Genomic DNA, 17,001 nt, shown 5'->3' on the forward strand with positions numbered 1-17,001 from the left:
TGGCTGCCCCACCCCTGGAAGTGTTCCCGGCCAGGTCAGACCTCGGAGTGGAAGGTGGCCGTACCCCTGGCAGGGGCTGGACCCGGGCGGTCCTTAAAGCCCTTCCCAGCCCCGGAGCTGAGGCATCCCCCCTCTTCGCCGTGAGGGCGGGCGGTCTGTAAAGCCCTTCCCAGCCCCGGAGCTGAGGCATTCCCCGCCCCGCCGTGAGGGCGGGCGCGGTGCCCGCTCCCCGGTGCCGCCCCCGGACGTGGCGGGCTGGCCGCGGCTGCGCCGGGCCCGGCTGCGACGTGGATCCGGCGGCGCCTGCGCGGGGCCGCTCGTTCCCTCAGCTCCCTCAGCTCCCTCAGCGCCGCGCCCGGCCCGGCCCCGCCGGCAGCGGCGGCTCCTGCGGGGAACGGGCGCTGCCGAGCCGCCGAGGATGAGCTGGTTCAACGCCTCGCAGCTGTCCAGCTTCGCTAAACAGGCGCTGTCGCAGGCGCAGAAGTCCATCGACCGGGTACTGGACATCCAGGCCGAGGAGAGCCCCTGGCCCGACGCCGTCATCCCCGACTACGGTGACGGTAAGGGCGGGCGGCCCCAGGGGCCCTTCCCCTCGCCCGCATCCTCCTCCTTTACCGTGGGCAGGTTTAACCGGCCCCCCGCCCAATGCCCCTCTGGTTTATATAATTCACAGCCCCTCCAGTTTGTATAATTCGGAGTTTAGGTTTGTGTAATCCACGTTGTGCCCCTTCCCTTGCCCCCCGGGCGGGGTGACAGCCGGGGCAGGCTCAGCTCAGAGCCTGGCTGGTGTCACCTGTGTCCTGCTTTTATCGCATGGAGAGCACTGAGCTTCATATCCCTGCTTCTCCAGGCGGTATTTATTTATGTTCTTTTTGCTGATGGGCAAAAAGCTCGTAAAAGTTTGCTCAGTATTGGTAAAAACTTCTCAATAATAAAAAAGGGGGAATCGTGCTCTTTTCAGAGGCTTGCATGGCTTCGCTCCGTGCAACACGAAGGGCAGAGTAGAAACTGAGTGTCTGGTCCATGTGAAACAAATGAAGTTTCCACTTTTCGTGGCTTCCAGTTCATAATCCTCCAACATTTGCTGGAAGGAATGTGTTCGGGGAAAAGCTGTGATGGCCATCAGGAAGTGTCTCCCCTGTACGTGTGCTAATGGGGAACCTGAGGGAATGGCCAGCCCGAAGCTGCTGTTTGGAAAGGAAAGAGCAATCAGCCCCTAAAACAATATCTTAAAGAGAAGAATGATAAAAGAAATAGGATGGGAAACTAAGTCATCTGGGATCAGTGTCATTGTTACAACTATATCTAGAAGAACTATGTGTATTTTGAGGAGGAGGAGGTTATTTCCAGGTTGGTTGCTCAGCAAAGGTCAGTTTGGAATGTCTTTGTCCCTTTAGGGCTTGGCAGTCATGAGAGTAGTCTGGTGTCATCTTAAAATGTGGAAATTGCTTACAGAAAACTCTGTCATGCTTAATTTCTCAAAGGTTTAGACTTGTCCAGTCATTTTTTAAATTTCATTTGTATCTTAGTATTTATAGTAGTTCTATAATTCATAAGAAGACCAGCAAAAATTAGCCTGCATCTGCTTTTCAGGGAAAACATACTTGTTTTTAAAAGATGCCAAAATATGTTCTGAATGTTGCAGTTAATTCAGAGCTTTTTCTGAAGCTGTTGAATCATGGACAAGGTGGCAATAAGTCAGATATTTGTAGTACTAAATCACACGTTTGTAGTATTTTGGGTAAGGAAGACAGTAATTATCTGAATTTGGGATTTGAGGCCAATGGCTATCAACTGTTCTGAAAGTGGAAGGCAGCTTCAAATATTGTAACTCAGCATTTTTAATGGATGTTGCTGTATGGAGTGAGTTTGTTTTTAAGTAGCCTGAAATAGTTATGTTTGTAGGTACAGATTATATTTGTAGGTACAAATTTGGATATTGTTTTTTGATTTCCCTTTCTTACTTCAGCTGCTGCTGAAATTTGATGCTGAAATTCTTGTACTTGCTGTTGACAAGTCCTGGAAAACCTGCGAGAAGTACAATAATTGGAATTGTTGATGTTGTTTTAGAGCAGCTTCAGAATTGGACAATCCAGTGTTTCTCCACAGAAAAGGAAAATTCTCAGCTGGGCTGCTGCTGATTTTTATTGTTAGCTCCATGCTGATGCTTGGTGTCTGAGGAAAAATGAAGTTTCTCAGAAACCGAAGGGCAAGAACCCTTCTGACACTGTGAATTCTGCAAATACTGAAAACTTTTCCCTTTTCCCCTCTGTTTTCTGTAATGGTGTGTGAAGATTTTATGTGCTGCTTGCAGATAACTTGTAAGACCTTGTAATTTTTTCCTCCTTTTTTAATTCTCCTAACTACAGCTCTTCAGGTTGTTTTGCCTAAACTCCTTTGGCCACATTTGCTGCATTTGCTTTTGCATGTAGCCATCAAAGTAGGGGTTTTTTTACCTATCTCCTTTTTTCCTTTTTTTTTTTCTTTTTTTTAGGAACGAACTCTCTCATAAGTGGAGGATGGGACACATCTTCCTGGGGCTTGAGCTCAAACACAGAACCCCAGAATCAGCCAGTGTCACCCACAGCCATCACAAAGCCAGTGAGGAGGACGGTAGTGGATGAGTCTGAAAACTTCTTCAGTGCCTTTCTCTCCCCCACAGACGTTCAGAGCATACAGAAAAATCCCGTGGTGTCCAAACCTCCAGCCAAATCACAGCGACCCAAAGAGGAGGTGAAAAGCACTTTAAAGGAGTCTCAGCACTCCAGTCAGCTGGAAGGGGCAGTGACAACAGAGGCAGAAGTGAAGGATTCCTCTGTAGCTGCCCTGGACTTGAAAAGCATTGATATTCCCGAGGAGAAATCAGAAGACAATGCTGTGCTTAAGTCTGATGCCCAGCATGAGGCAAGCACAAGTGAAGTTACTGACAAAAAAGTGTCTGCTCTAAATTTTGAGGAACCTGAAGATTCTCCTACTGAAAAATCCAGTGTAGGAGGGGATGGAGCAGCAGGTGCACCCGAGGGCACTTCTCAGCCCCTCGGAGCAGGCACAAAAGACCTGGGTTTGGAAGGGAAGGAGAGAAAGACTGAGGACAGACAAAGCAATACCCCGTCACCTCCCATCAGCACCTTCTCCTCAGGCACTTCCACAACGAGTGATATCGAAGTTCTGGACCACGAAAGTGTGATAAGTGAGAGCTCAGTAAGTTCCAGACAGGAAGCTGCAGATTCCAAATCCAGCCTTCACCTGATGCAGACGTCGTTCCAGCTCCTCTCCACGTCTGCCTGCGCGGATTACAATCGCTTAGATGACTTCCAGAAGATGACAGAGAGCTGCAGCTCCTCGGATGCCTTTGAAAGAATTGATTCGTTCAGTGTGCAGTCCTTGGACAGCAGGAGTGTCAGTGAAATAAATTCGGATGATGAGTTATCAGGCAGGGCTTCTGCCTCGGCGTCTGTCGCCGTCAGTCCTTCCGTGCCAAAGGCAGAAACGGTTGACGCCCTGAAAAATAAATCTGAAAACTTGAATGATGCTCCTGTGCTGCATGCTGAGGAGGCTGAGATGGAAGAGAGTGGGAGAAGTGCAACCCCTGTTAATTCTGAGCAGCCAGATGTTGTTTTGGTTTCTGCTGTGCAAACTGTTGAAGAGCAGGTTGTGAAGGAGGAGGCCGAGCCCCAGCAGGATGCTGGGGAACAATTGGTAGAAGAGGACACTGAAAAGCAAGAGCTTAAAAAGGTAATTAAAACATGTATTGCAAATACACCTTCTAATTACAAATGAAACTCCTGACATTTTCTTACATTGTCCTATATCTCTTACATCAGCTTATTTGAATGAATTAATTGATGCTGAACTATCTGACCCTTTAGAAGACTGTCCTTAATATCCTGCAGTGGAACAATACTGGTGAAATTCTGATCAGATAGTTGTGGGTTTCACCTGATCCACCTGGTTGTCATTGTTGTGAATTGTGAGTAGGGGTGGCAAACAGAAGGCCTAATGGGTCGAATATGTTATTTTAATTCTTTGGTGTTTGTATTTGTATACTTTCTTATGTGGTTGTTGTTTATCTATATTCAGCTTTCCAGAATCTGGTATTGAGAAATTATTTTGAGGATGTGAGCTAGGAGCTTTTGTTCTGAAGTGAAAGTTTTCTTCCCTCATCTGAGGCTGTTCTGCTTTCTGTTAATGTTTCACAGAAGAGACCTTCCCATAGAAATTATTATGTAAAGAACATTGGGAATCTTATTGCTTAATGTGAGCCATAGTTTTATAGACTGTCAGCTCTAGTTAAAAACTTCATGCATAATTAGCTATCACTGTTGATGATTTTGTTGAGGAACGAGCCACATATGCTGATTTAGGAGGATTTGTACACCTGTAGAAAACAGATGTGTGGCAGAAACATGGTAATCCTCACTGACTTCTGCCTCAAACTCCTGGAGACACTGACCAGTTCAATTTTAAATAATCTTGTGAGGGAATGGGGTGGGGGAAAGGGAAAACCTGCCCTTCTTGTGTTTTAATTGTCCAGTTCATCTGATCTTTATCTATTAAACCTTGTCCAGATGATTGATTCCTTAACTGAAAAGCTGGAGAAGAGGGAAGTACAGTTATTGAGTACTAGTAAAGAAAGGGCTCGCTTGGAAGAAGCTTATGATAACCTCAAAGAGTAAGTATGAAAATACACTCAGTGCTGGAGCTGTGACTTTGCTGTAATAAAATCTTAGACAGTAGAGCTTTATGACTGGAACAAAGGTTACAGGGGGTGTGCACTGTTTGGGAAAGGTGGAAATATTGATTGCATGTGCTGTGATGGGATTTTTTTTTTTAAATACGTGTTATTTATTAGAGCCCAAATCTCTTTTGGGAGGGGACTGGGGAAGGATTTTTCGGTGAGCAAGCAGTAGGACTGACAAATGTGGAGAGTAAGTCTTGGTTACCTAATGAAGATCTTTATTATAAGACTGGATTCAGCTATTAGGAGAGATTGACTTTCCTGATACAGAGGGATGAACCTGATTTACTGAGTAATTTGTTGACTAAAATGTAGGCAGTGAAGGTATGGAAGAAGGGCTGGTTGTAGGGAAAAGCCTGAAATTATATTTAATTTGGTTAAAGTTAAAAAGGGCAGAAAATGGAAAGTTGTATTTACCAGTTCATTGATCAAATATTGAGTTATAAAATTTACAGATATATGGTGCTGTTGTTTACTGACTAGATTGTTCTTGACTTAAAAAATAAATAATTTACTCAATACAGATTATGGTTAATTAAAAAGGACTTTATCAAGGGGCAAACCATTTTAAGATAAATCAAATAATTAGTTGTTTTCATGGGTAAACTACTGAATTAAGATCTTTGATTAGGACTTCCAATACAGATATGAGGTTTTTTGACATTTGCTTATCATGTGTAATACAACTAAAATACTTTTTAAAAAACTTTTAAGACAACTTGTTGCAAACTGTTTGGAGTGTCACATAACTGTGCAACTGTTCTGAAATGTTCATTTTCAATGCAGTGAAATGTTCAGAATGAAAGAAGAGAGCAGCAGCCTTTCATCTCTTAAAGAGGAGTTTGCTCAGCGAATTGCAGATGCTGAGAAGAAGCTCCAACTAGCCTGCAAAGAGAGAGATGCAGCTAAAAAGGTAATTTGGTTTTTTAATGAAATTCATATTTATTAGTTTATGTCACAATTGAATTTTTGAGGAAAAACAATAAACATTAACCCAGGGAAAAGCATGAGGCTGTTAACAACCAGCATGAGCTGTTTCCAGCCATCCAGGCTGCTTGGTGTTCACATCTGTGTTCTTGCATCCATGCTGTGAACCAGCTTGGGGAACTCATTTAAGCTGGGTCTGGTGTGGGGAAAAAAAGAGATTTAATGTATGCTCCCATTCACCTTGTACCAAATATGTATTTTCCTTGGTGAGGGGGAATGGCCTGGGGATGGGAGGAAGGAGTGAAGAATAGGAATGGCTTCTTTAGAGGATTAACTGGTAGGAAAATTAAGGGCTGGTGACAGATTGATTTGGAACAAGCAGAGATATCTACAGCAGCAAAGTTTATGGGGTTTAAATGTTCTTGACCTGGTGTCACAGCATTTCATTTCTCTAGCTTAATGCACAAAGGAAACTCAAATCAACTGGAAGACAAATGTTTTTCTGCTGTTTGTCACTGTGTTGACACAGCAGTGAGTTGAACTAGAAAAATTATTCAGTATCCACGTGTGAATAGGACAGGTTGGGTTTTCTCTCTTGCAAAAGTTTCAAGAAAATAAATGGATGGAGAAGTTGGAACAAATTGTACAGAGGATTTACAGAGTTTCAATCCTTGGAGGCTTTTAAAAGTTGATGCAATAAAGCTCTGAGCAATCTGTTTTGATCAGATAATCTCCAGAGTTCCCTTCCAACCTAAATTGTTTTCCAAGCAAAGCCTTTTGAGAGGAAGGGCAGAAGAAAAAGGTGATCTGTGTAACTCACTCTGTGTTTTTCCCTACATGTATTTTAATAAACAGTCCTAAGTATTTTATCCTATTGCTTAGGAAGTAAAGACTGTTAAAGAGGAATTGGCTACTAGACTAAATACCAATGAAACTGCTGAATTATTGAAAGAAAAGGAAGAGCAAATCAAAGGATTAATGGAGGAAGGTGAGAATTAATTTTTTTTGTAGTAAAAATATAGTAGAATAGTGGCCTTGCATACAAGCTTTCTGTGTGTGGGGGAAAAGTGCTAAATTTGAAGCATGTTGAATGTTTCTGAAGGTTTGAAACATTTAGTGAGTAGCAAAGAGCAACAGGAGGGATCAGGCAGGTACAGATGGCTGGAGAGGTGCTTCCTGCAAGTTGCATTAAAAGGTGCTGAGATGTAAAACCAGCGTGTGCAGAGCAACATTCCGTGTTCCATTCAGAAGAAATCTAATGAGGGCATTGTTCATGGCATTTCTACAGTGTCTCCTTTAATACTATTTAATTTTGAAAGTAAAATATAGCTAATAAATGAGAACATAATTGTATTTTCTTCCTGACATGATGAGCTCACTTGCTTTAATTTCAAAGCTTTTTACATCCTAACCTATCCTATCTCACTGTAGCTCAGTGTAGCAAGGGTGTCTCAGGATAATAAAGACTTAAAGTTAAGAAATTGCATGAAAATATCTAAGAATAAGTATTTCCACATTTACTGGTGTATTGTTTTCATGGCACTAAAGAGCAAGGCTGGCTTGAATAGAGAGTTTCAATGGAATATCACCAACATGCACTAGCTTCATGTTTAATTTGTTCACAGGAGAAAAGCTTTCCAAACAGCAGCTGCACAATTCCAACATCATTAAGAAATTAAGAGCCAAAGAGAAAGAGAGAGAAAATACTAACACAAAACAGAGCAAAAAGATTAAGGAATTGGAAGAGGAGTTGCAGCATTTAAAACAGGTGAGATTTTTAAAAAAAATCTTTTTATATTAGCTGCAGCATTGCCTTTTGGGTGGGCTCTTGATAAATTGACTTTTTTATGTTTTCTGGAGACTTCTCTCTTTCATAGCATCCCAGAATGGTTTGGAAGGGACCTTAAAGCCCATCCAGTTCCCCTCCAGCCTTGGGCAGGGACACCTTCCACTATCCCAGGCTGCTCAGAGCCCTGTCTGACCTGGCCTTGGACACTTCCAGGGATCTAAGGGCAGCCACAGCTTCTCTGGGCACCCTGTGCCAGGGTCTCACCATTTCACATTATTGGAGCTCTGAGTTGTGATTTATGTGTGTTTTCCTTGTAAAACTCCAGTGAGGGATCTCAGCTGCTTGTTTGTGCTTGCACTGCTGTTACCATGTGAGCTGGAAAACCTGTACCACGAAAATTTGGGCAGTTAGTGATTGAGTCAAGACCTTACAAATTTCAGACTCGGGATGTGGAATTCTCTGAAACTGGTGAAGAGCAGCTCCCCCCTCTGGGGAAGGCAGGGAAGCAAAACCTTTCTCATTTTGCCAAGTGTTAGGTATGTTCAGTCACTTTATCCCAAATTGACTGCCACTGTTGTCACTGTCCTCAGACAGCGTTGTCAGTCCCAAGTCCTGGGCTTTGTTTCATGTTTCTCGTTTGCACTGGCAGGTGCTTGATGGCAAGGAAGACCTTGAGAAGCAGCATCGAGACAGCATTAAACAGCTGAACAGTGTTGTGGAGAGGCAAGAAAAGGACCTTGCTAAACTTCAGGCAGAAGTGGAGGAACTGGAAGAAAGGAACAGGAGTGTGCAGGCAGCACTCGACAGTGCATACAAGTAAGCAAAACAGTCTCATCTTCAGATTGTGGCTCTTCCTTGTGCAGTGCTTGTGAAATATTTAAATGTAACCAAGTTATTGGCCAAGTTGCTGTTGGCATTGAAATATACTGGGGTTTGTTTATTTGTTTGGTTGTTTTTTTGTCCCCAGGGAACTTGCAGATCTTCATAAAGCTAATGCCACCAAGGACAGTGAGGCTCAGGAAGCTGCCCTGAGTCGGGAAATGAAGGCAAAGGAAGAGCTTGGCTTAGCACTTGAAAAGGCCCAGGAGGAGGCTCGGCAGCAGCAGGAAGCTTTGGCAATTCAGGTGGGTCTGAAATGGAGTCAATAAACTCTGTAATTCAACAAGTGCCTGCACTGAGGTGCTGTGTACACCTGGTGTAATGAACTGGGTGCAACTCGCTTTTGTGTACTCAGCAAACACCCAGGGGATTTCTTCTCCATGGAACTTGTTCCTTGTTAAGGGGTGCTTGTGCTAATACTAATTTTATTTAAAATTACTCCTAATTTTACTTGTCTAAATGAAATTACTTTGAGAGGCTCTATATTAAGTTTGTAGTACTCTTACCTCTTAGGATTTTTAGTGATAAATAAATCAATGTGGCTATATGTGTGCATGCAAAAATGAAGCCTTGTAAACAAACATATCCTGTCTAACACTGTTTGAAAATGGTGTGGGGCTGTGCCAAGGAGTAGGTGATGATTTTGGCAATAGTTTAGTAACAGTTTCTTGTTTATTTAGGTGGCAGACCTGAGGCTGGCACTGCAACGTGCAGAGCAGCAGGCAGCAAGAAAAGAAGATTATTTACGGCAGGAAATTGGTGAACTACAACAGGTACTAAAACAAACACATGATTCCAACTTGCCCCTGCAAGGAGGACTTCTAAAAACTCAAAAATAAAATGCTACCATGACGTGAACAGCCTGAAAGAGAGGCTTTATTTTCCTGGTTACCTGCAGTGGTTGTCCTTTACAGAGGAGCAATAAAAATATTAATGGAAATGTTTTTATTAAATCACATAGTGGAAAAAATGTCATAATATTTTATGATGCCTCTTAAATAGAATGCTGTCCTTTTTAAATATGAGCCAAAATACAGACATTAATTTTGTGACAGTTGTCTAAAATTGCGGTTGAATACACTTTTGAATTACTTTTTCTGCTTCTTAAGAATATTTTTATTGTTCTTAAGGGCCAGAATATAGATTGTTGCCAAAATGTTTCAAATTATGTCTAGGGCTCTGGCATTTCTGGCCCTTTGCTCTATTATGTATCTAAAAATACATAACTTCTCTTGGAATTTCACACTTTATGGTGAGTTTGAACCACATGAATGTTACATCGTAAAGCAATAATTTTAGAATGTAAAGCAGCTGCTATTTATTTAGATGAATTCTGTATGAATCTTTCTATCTGTCTTTTGCTTTTAATGATATTTCCCCTGTGATTTCAGAGACTCCAAGAAGCAGAGAGCAGGAACCAAGAGCTGAGCCAGAGTGTCACCTCTGCTACACGGCCCCTTCTGCGGCAGATAGAGAACCTGCAGGCCACGCTGGGGGCACAGACCTCTGCCTGGGAGAAACTGGAGAAGAACCTTTCTGATAGGCTGGGTAAGATGGGTCAGCCTGTACTGAGCTGTGAGGCTCTGGGGGAAGGTGTGAGATGCATCATGAAAGGAAATGTAAAGGGCTCAACACTTGCCCAAAGTGTAGATGGTGGATCAGGAGAGATGAGCACCCAATGTTTTCCTGTAAGGAAATTGTGTAGGGGGGTTATGCCAAGGTTCTTGGACAGATCATCCACAGGTTCTCTGTAAAACACACCTTATTTTATTATTATTAGATTATTATTATTAGATTGTTAGGTGGAGGGGTGATAGAGTCTTATAAGCTACCTGCTAATGTATCAATCTCTGAGGGTCCAGCCTTTGTAGAGAAGCGGCTGAAATTAATTGAGCAGGACTACTCTTCAGAGGTGTTTTGTAAAGCCAAAGGTTTAATAAAGAAGAATAGTAACATAACAAACATTACAGAAAACAAATGATAAGCTGTTTTCAGGTGCCTGAGAAAACCTTCTGACACCCTACTAAAACACTCCAAAAAGCTTTTTTAGTTCCTTAGTGCTCCTTCCGAAATACAAAAGAGTGTTCTAGGAGGGATAACCTGGCTTGCAGCCAATAGAGAGAGATACGGGTTTTGAAGAACTGTGACAAGGTCCAGTAGATGCTTCTCTCTTGGCCCTGAGCCAATTACAATGAGGAGGGCACAGAACTTTCTAGTTAAACTTCTTACAATGTCTAAAGGTGAACTGAAACTCTTTCCCTATTTGGAAGCGCCTGCTGGGGTTGTGGGGGATGTTTTAGTAGAGAGGGGTTAAGGTGTACATCTGAGGGCATTGAGACACTGAAAGTATTCCAGTATGGAGCCTGATGCTGAGATTCCAGACTGTAAAGTTTAGAATCACTTACCTTACTGCATAGGTGATGACACATGTATTGTTTGGTGGAGTAGTAGCATATTGTTTTAAATGAAAAATGCATTAAAAGCCCAAAGGTGGACCCAAAGAAATTATTTCCTTTCTGGAGGCAATCTGTAGTTGTATATTGCATTCTGAAAGAGTTTGAAATCTCTTCATTCTGCATTGCTTTGATCCTCTGTCTGTGTGTGGAAAATATTTAGTTTCCTTTACAAAAGAACAAGGTGTATTTTTTAAGGAAGATTAGCTGCATATAAAAAAATTTCGCAAATTTAATTTTGATGTATAAGTAAATGGCTCATATTCTAGATGTTTGAACAAAAAAGGTTAAATTCCATGTGTTTTTCTTGCTATTAGGTGAGTCTCAGACTCTTCTAGCAGCAGCTGCTGAGCGAGAACGAGCTGCTACAGAAGAACTTCTTGCTAATAAAATTCAGATGTCTTCTTCTGAATCTCAAAATAGTCTCTTAAGGCAAGAAAATACCCGTCTTCAAGCTCAGCTGGAAGTGGAGAGAAACAAATTGAAGAAAATGGAAAATGAAAACAGCAGGTGAGTTCATTTTTGGTTAAGAGCATTTCTTCCTAACTGCAGTCAAATGGAGTGTTGATATGACTGTCCAAGAATGTTACAAAGATGTTGTTGTGGATACTTTGTTTCATGGTAAAGATTGAAAAGTGTTACATTCATGACAATTTGTAGCCTTGCAGCTGTGTTTGTTTTAAAAGCGTCTGAATCTACAGAGAATACTTATTTATTGACTTTACCTCTTCCCTTCCTCCGTGTAGGTATGAGGTTGAGCTAGAAGGGCTCAAAGATGAGTATGCAAAAACCTTGGAAGATGCAAAGAAAGAAAAGGTATTGCCTAGTTCAGCTTTAATCTGTTTTCTGGTTGAAATCTGAGCTAGCAGGAGATTTACAGCTTGTATTTATCTTCGCAGGCACTGCTGGCTACTCAGTTAGAAATGGAGAAGATGAAGGTTGAACAGGAGAGGAAGAAGGCTATTCTTGTGCAAGAAGCAGCAAAGGAGAAGGTGCCAAAACCTAACATTTCTAAGTCTTACTGATACTGTCTTTATTTTAGTAGATATCTGAAACTTTTAGTACCTAACAATATCTTTCCAGTGAAATAGATGTGTTAGACTCACTGAAATAAGTTTGGACTAATAGTCTATTTAACCTGAGAGGAGGTAGAATATGGATTGATGTTTTAATCCTGTGTTTTTTGAGCACTCTTGGATCCTTTCTCCTTTGAAGCTGCTTGTTTTCTTTGCTTAGTCTACCAGCATTGCTTCCACTGGATTCCTGTTTTGTTTCACATGACTGTGTGCAATGTTCCCCATGCTTTCCAGCTAAAGTCACAAGTCACAGAGCAATCCTCAATAGTCATTAAATCAATTACCACTAATTAGCAGCTAGTATTCAAGTAAAACTACTTCTGTTGTATGTTTCTTACTGTTTCCTGTCCTAAAATCTAAATGCTTTCCCCTTCAGAGGTTAGCATGCTTGTAGATGCTGCCTGAAAAAAGGGGCCAGTCTGTTTTGAAGAGGTATCAGTAAATAATGAGCATGTGAAAAATCCTGGAGTTTAATTCATACACTTTATTTAAAAAGAAGAAAAAGGCCTTGACATTCATTCTAAGAAGAGATGTTCTGGGTGTGAGATATTCTTTCTGTGATACATTTGGACATACAAAACTGCCTCTGAGTCTATCTTGGCTACTTGAAAGAGAACCTTTTTTCAGTGTGATTTGCAGCTTCTGTCTGAATTTCCTGAAAAGTCTGAGATCTTGAAGAAAGGCTGTGTTACAGCACAGTAATTCTTTGTTGTTGGAACTTTCATATGTTTTAGGTATGGGGCAATAGAAAATCTGTCACATAGTGTTCTATAACTGTTAGTGGAAAAAGGGAGGCTATTTATAGAATCTCTTTTAGCATGTTGTGCACATTTTTTCTTTTTCTAACTGGTGTTCTTGGATGTCTTTGTTTTTCAGGACCGAAAGTCATTTACGGTTGAAACTGTATCAAGTACACCCTCAATGTCCCGCTCCAGTTCCATCAGTGGGGTGGACATGGCAGGTCTTCAGACCTCTTTCCTCTCACAGGTAGGATGGTTCACCTAGAATGGCTTTTTTCTTCTTGACAGACCACTTACTTTCCTCCTCAAGAGCTGTCAGTAACATAGACTCTTGAAGAGTCATTTTCTACTGGCCTTAGATGAGGTAACATCCTGTGCAGAAGCATCTAAAATCTGCTTGCAAGATGTCTTTGATTGTGAAACATATAATTGATTTATTTTTACTTGCATTCCTGGTTTAGGGCACACCCCTGCTCCCTAAGCAGCATCCCTGACTGCTGTACTCTGCTGTCTCCCACTGCTGCTCCTTCCCTGTCAGCCCAGTTCATGCTGTCAGCATTAAATGGCACTTGTGTAAGTGTCAGGAGAACTTGCCAGTAGGGAGCTATCCCAAATTGTACCTGTTCACCTCAAGCCTTTGTGTTGAAAACAAGTTTAAACATTGAAATGCTTGCCTAGCACAGTATAATTTTTAGCCTTATCTGGTGTCATATTTAGGAGAGGGAAGATTCCAAACTGGGCATATTTTTGTCTAATTTTCAGCTTCTCTAACCTTCTTTTTGTAGGATGATCCTCATGATCACACATTTGGACCAATAGCTACCAGTGGTAGCAATCTCTATGATGCAATAAGGATGGGATCAGGTTCAAGTATAATTGAAAACCTTCAGTCACAGCTGAAACTAAGAGAAGGAGAGATTTCACATCTACAGGTATCTTTTCAGAAAGCTTGGTCAGTGTTAGGAGAATGCTGTGAACCAGCACAGCTGTGTAGGAATGAGCACAAGAAAGATTTGTTGGTTCTTTTTTTGTTTTGGCAAGGACTTATCCAGAAAACCTCTGTCTGAAAAGTAAAAAACTTCAAGACACTGAGTTTTGAGGAGAAACAGTGGATTTGAAATGTGCTGTTTCACAGTCTGCTTAAGAATAAGCCTAATATGCCTAATTACTGTGTATTTTGATACAGTATTTTATAAATACAATAAATTCTTTCTCCTACTTGTTATGTGTGTTTACCTTAGCTGGAAATTGGAAACCTGGAGAAAACTCGATCAATAATGGCAGAAGAGCTGGTTAAATTAACAAATCAAAATGATGAACTTGAAGAAAAAGTGAAGGAAATACCCAAATTACGCACACAGTTAAAGGTAAGTGCATTAATGGTGTAAATCCATCATAAAGTGTAATAATTCCATTTCTTTAGGAATAGTCGTATCAGTTTAGAAATACATTCAGATCTGTCTCTAAGCATAAGTGACTGAAGAACCTGGGGGTTTTTTTTAATTTATTTTTCTTTTGTATAGTAGACTCTAAAAATGCCCACTCCCTGGTTAGGCAGTCACTTCCAAACACAGTTATTGGACACATGTGCTGTGCATAAGACTGTGTACTGAATCAGGGAGAAACCATTTTTGTTTCTATCCTTTAGACACTTGTCAGGAACTGGATTTTTTAGTAGAGGAAGTGTTTTTGATAAATAGCACAAGTTGATGAGGTTGATGCTGAAGCTGGATGTGCGTCCAGTAGATATACAGGGAATAGGGCAAATAATTGAATCCGATTGAATTGAAAATGAAATATTTGAGAAAGTTTTGGAATAATTTTTGGGTACAGACTGTTCAATTTTCTTGTGAAACATTTCACAAACTGGTCATACCTGTAGTAAGCCAGTGCAGTTTTCTAACTGATTTTAATGCTTATAGCAACTGAACATCAAAGTGCTTCGGTATGTCCTCTGAAGCCAGCAGTAACTCTTTTTAGGATCTTTGAAATGTCTTCCTTTAACATCTAGAATATAAATCGAGCTGTGTTCAAAGTATAAAATATTTTTGATGGGTTTACTGTGTGTTTCACTGTAGTTAACACTTTGACAAAGTAATGCTGCCCTTATTTCCCCTGGTGGTGTAAAACCCTGTCCCAGCAGCAGCTGAACACCAGTGAGGTAACACAGTGTGTCCTTGCAGGATCTGGATCAGAGGTACAACACCATTCTCCAGATGTATGGGGAGAAGGCAGAGGAGGCTGAGGAGCTCCGGCTGGATCTGGAAGATGTGAAAAACATGTACAAGACTCAGATAGATGAACTTTTGAAACAAAGACAAAATTAATTCCTCATGGGACTCTTAACATTATATGGTGACGGACTGTAAAAATAACTGTTCATGTAAATGCTGCATTTAAATGTCTTGTAAAAACTCCTGTATTATAGAAAATGTGACTATATAATAGAGTTCATATGTTGACAGAAGAATCAATGCTTTAAGTGTCCTGTTCTGTCTGCAGTTAAATTATTTGTGCAATATTTAAATTTTTTTTCTTCAGTCATCTCTTTATTTAAGTTTTTGCTAAATGGTGGGTCATTTTACATAAAGAGCAGAAATTATGATTGTTACCTTGTGAGATAGAACTGGAAGGCATGAGTAGTACTAAAGCAGCCCTTAATTCATAATCTTTGTAAACGTATGAAAATGACATTGGAAGTCTTTCTCAAGTGTTTATATGAGTTTTTCTAAAATCTCATCAGGTAATTTTTAATAACTAAGTAGCAGGACTTGCTGTCTGAAGCATAATTGGTGGATATTTTTGTGACAGGAAAAATCTTAGATTTGTGATGACAACATCTGAATGTGTCAGGGTGATTATTCTTAGACAAATCTGATTAGTCTGACTGCTTTGCACTAAGTCCTCTAAAGCAGAGTATGAGACTTCAAATTACAGCTTCATCTTGTATATTGCTTGTGTTCTCATGAGCAGTCTGGAGACTGCAGCTCTGCTTGTAATGATAAATGTGTTAAACTTCTAACACCAGAAATCTGAGCTATTAAATATCTGTTCTAGATCTAGTAGCTGATTTTTAACAGTAGCTAGAACAGTTCATAAGAATGCAGGAAACTGAATTTTTTAAAAATAAATTGCTTCAGATCTCATGATTCCTTTTATATAAGTATCAAGGGTTAGACTTCTTGTAAAATTGAACTGTGGCTTAATAATAGTTTTCCAGTGAGTCTCCAGTGGCTGCAGAGTTATTTCTCATGCCATCCCTTAAGCAAGGTATTGGTCAAACAGCACTCACGTGACTTGGAGCTGAGCTGCATTTTTGGTAATGTCAGAGGAAATGTTTGAATGGGACCCTTGGGAATGCTGAGAAGATGTTTAGTCTTCCACTCTGCATTCCAGAGAGCAAATATTTTGCTGCATCTCAGAACCTACTCGTGTGAAATACTGGGCAGTTGAAATTCTTTGCTTATCACACCAGTGCCTCTGTTGGGAGAGGGTTTTTTTCCCAGACTAGTGCACGATGTAATTTGGGAACTCTTTTACTGCTTGGGCATTCAGTGACCTGACAGACAAAGGATGTGAAGGATGAGGAGCTGCTTCTGCAGAAATGCCTCTTAGTAGTACGATTTTACTATGGGTGTTAAAGATTTATTCCTCACTGGGAGAACAGTTAGTCACTGATGTTACAGGAGCAAGGGAATGTTCATGGAAAATTCTAGTCTGATTTGAAGTTCAGGCAGTTGTTCTGTGAGGATTTCATTAAAGCCATAGAGCCAGAACACTTAAATTTGTTATAACTCCTCATCTGTCATAGAAACTTCTAACTGCTTTAATAAAAATACTTTTTTCTCTTCTCTTTTTTTTTTTTTTTTTTTTTCCATTGGGAGGTGGGAGGGAATTACCCTCTTGTCTTCATTTCAGTTTTGGAATCCATGATGGTGCAATTTTTCTTCTAAAAACCTCAAAAATTAACACTTTACCTTCATATTAAAGCATGGTTAGTTGTTCTGAGTTTCTGAAAAACCCCAGACCAATCAAAGCTAAGCAAAAATCAGTCCATATTAAAATACTTGGTGGAATTTTACTGATTTAGAATTATTATGTACAAGTTCAGCCTTTTCTTAAGAAAACAGCTTTTTGTGATGGTCAAAGATTAGAAATTCTGTTCAGCTTTTTTCTACTACAGCAAATCAATAACTTCCTGGTTTTCACCTGTTTTTTTACAATCTTGGCAGGCAAATGCAGCAGCAGCAAGGAAAAATAAATTATCCTTTGAACTTTTATTGGGATCTCTTGCTGCCAGTGCTTTTGAAGGTAACATTTCCTGTGTAATGTGAGCAGATGCTCCTGAGGGGCTGACAGGCAGTTCTGGGTATGTCTTGGGCAGTCTTGGTTTTCAGGA

The 17,001-nt window shown here is 40.7% G+C and overlaps 1 protein-coding gene and 1 long non-coding RNA gene across 2 annotated transcripts in view; one reads left to right on the forward strand and one right to left on the reverse strand.

The window, feature by feature from the left end:
* The window catches only part of LOC136366265 (uncharacterized), a 302,489-nt gene that overhangs the window by 58,819 nt on the left and 226,669 nt on the right, over window positions 1-17,001 (reverse strand). The gene's annotated exons all lie outside the window — the stretch shown is intronic.
* On the forward strand, window positions 368-16,453 carry TMF1 (TATA element modulatory factor 1). Its single transcript, XM_066327205.1, has 17 exons — window positions 368-560; window positions 2,495-3,735; window positions 4,569-4,672; window positions 5,525-5,651; window positions 6,548-6,653; window positions 7,291-7,433; window positions 8,104-8,270; window positions 8,422-8,578; window positions 9,014-9,106; window positions 9,725-9,881; window positions 11,104-11,296; window positions 11,533-11,602; window positions 11,686-11,778; window positions 12,739-12,849; window positions 13,388-13,534; window positions 13,844-13,969; window positions 14,786-16,453. Exons 1-17 carry the CDS (start codon window positions 419-421, stop codon window positions 14,927-14,929), a joined length of 3,321 nt encoding a protein of 1,106 aa, XP_066183302.1. The 5' UTR covers window positions 368-418; the 3' UTR covers window positions 14,930-16,453.

The sequence above is a fragment of the Sylvia atricapilla genome, chromosome 11 (assembly GCF_009819655.1).
Source record: "Sylvia atricapilla isolate bSylAtr1 chromosome 11, bSylAtr1.pri, whole genome shotgun sequence".
Taxonomy (NCBI): Eukaryota; Metazoa; Chordata; class Aves; order Passeriformes; family Sylviidae; genus Sylvia; species Sylvia atricapilla.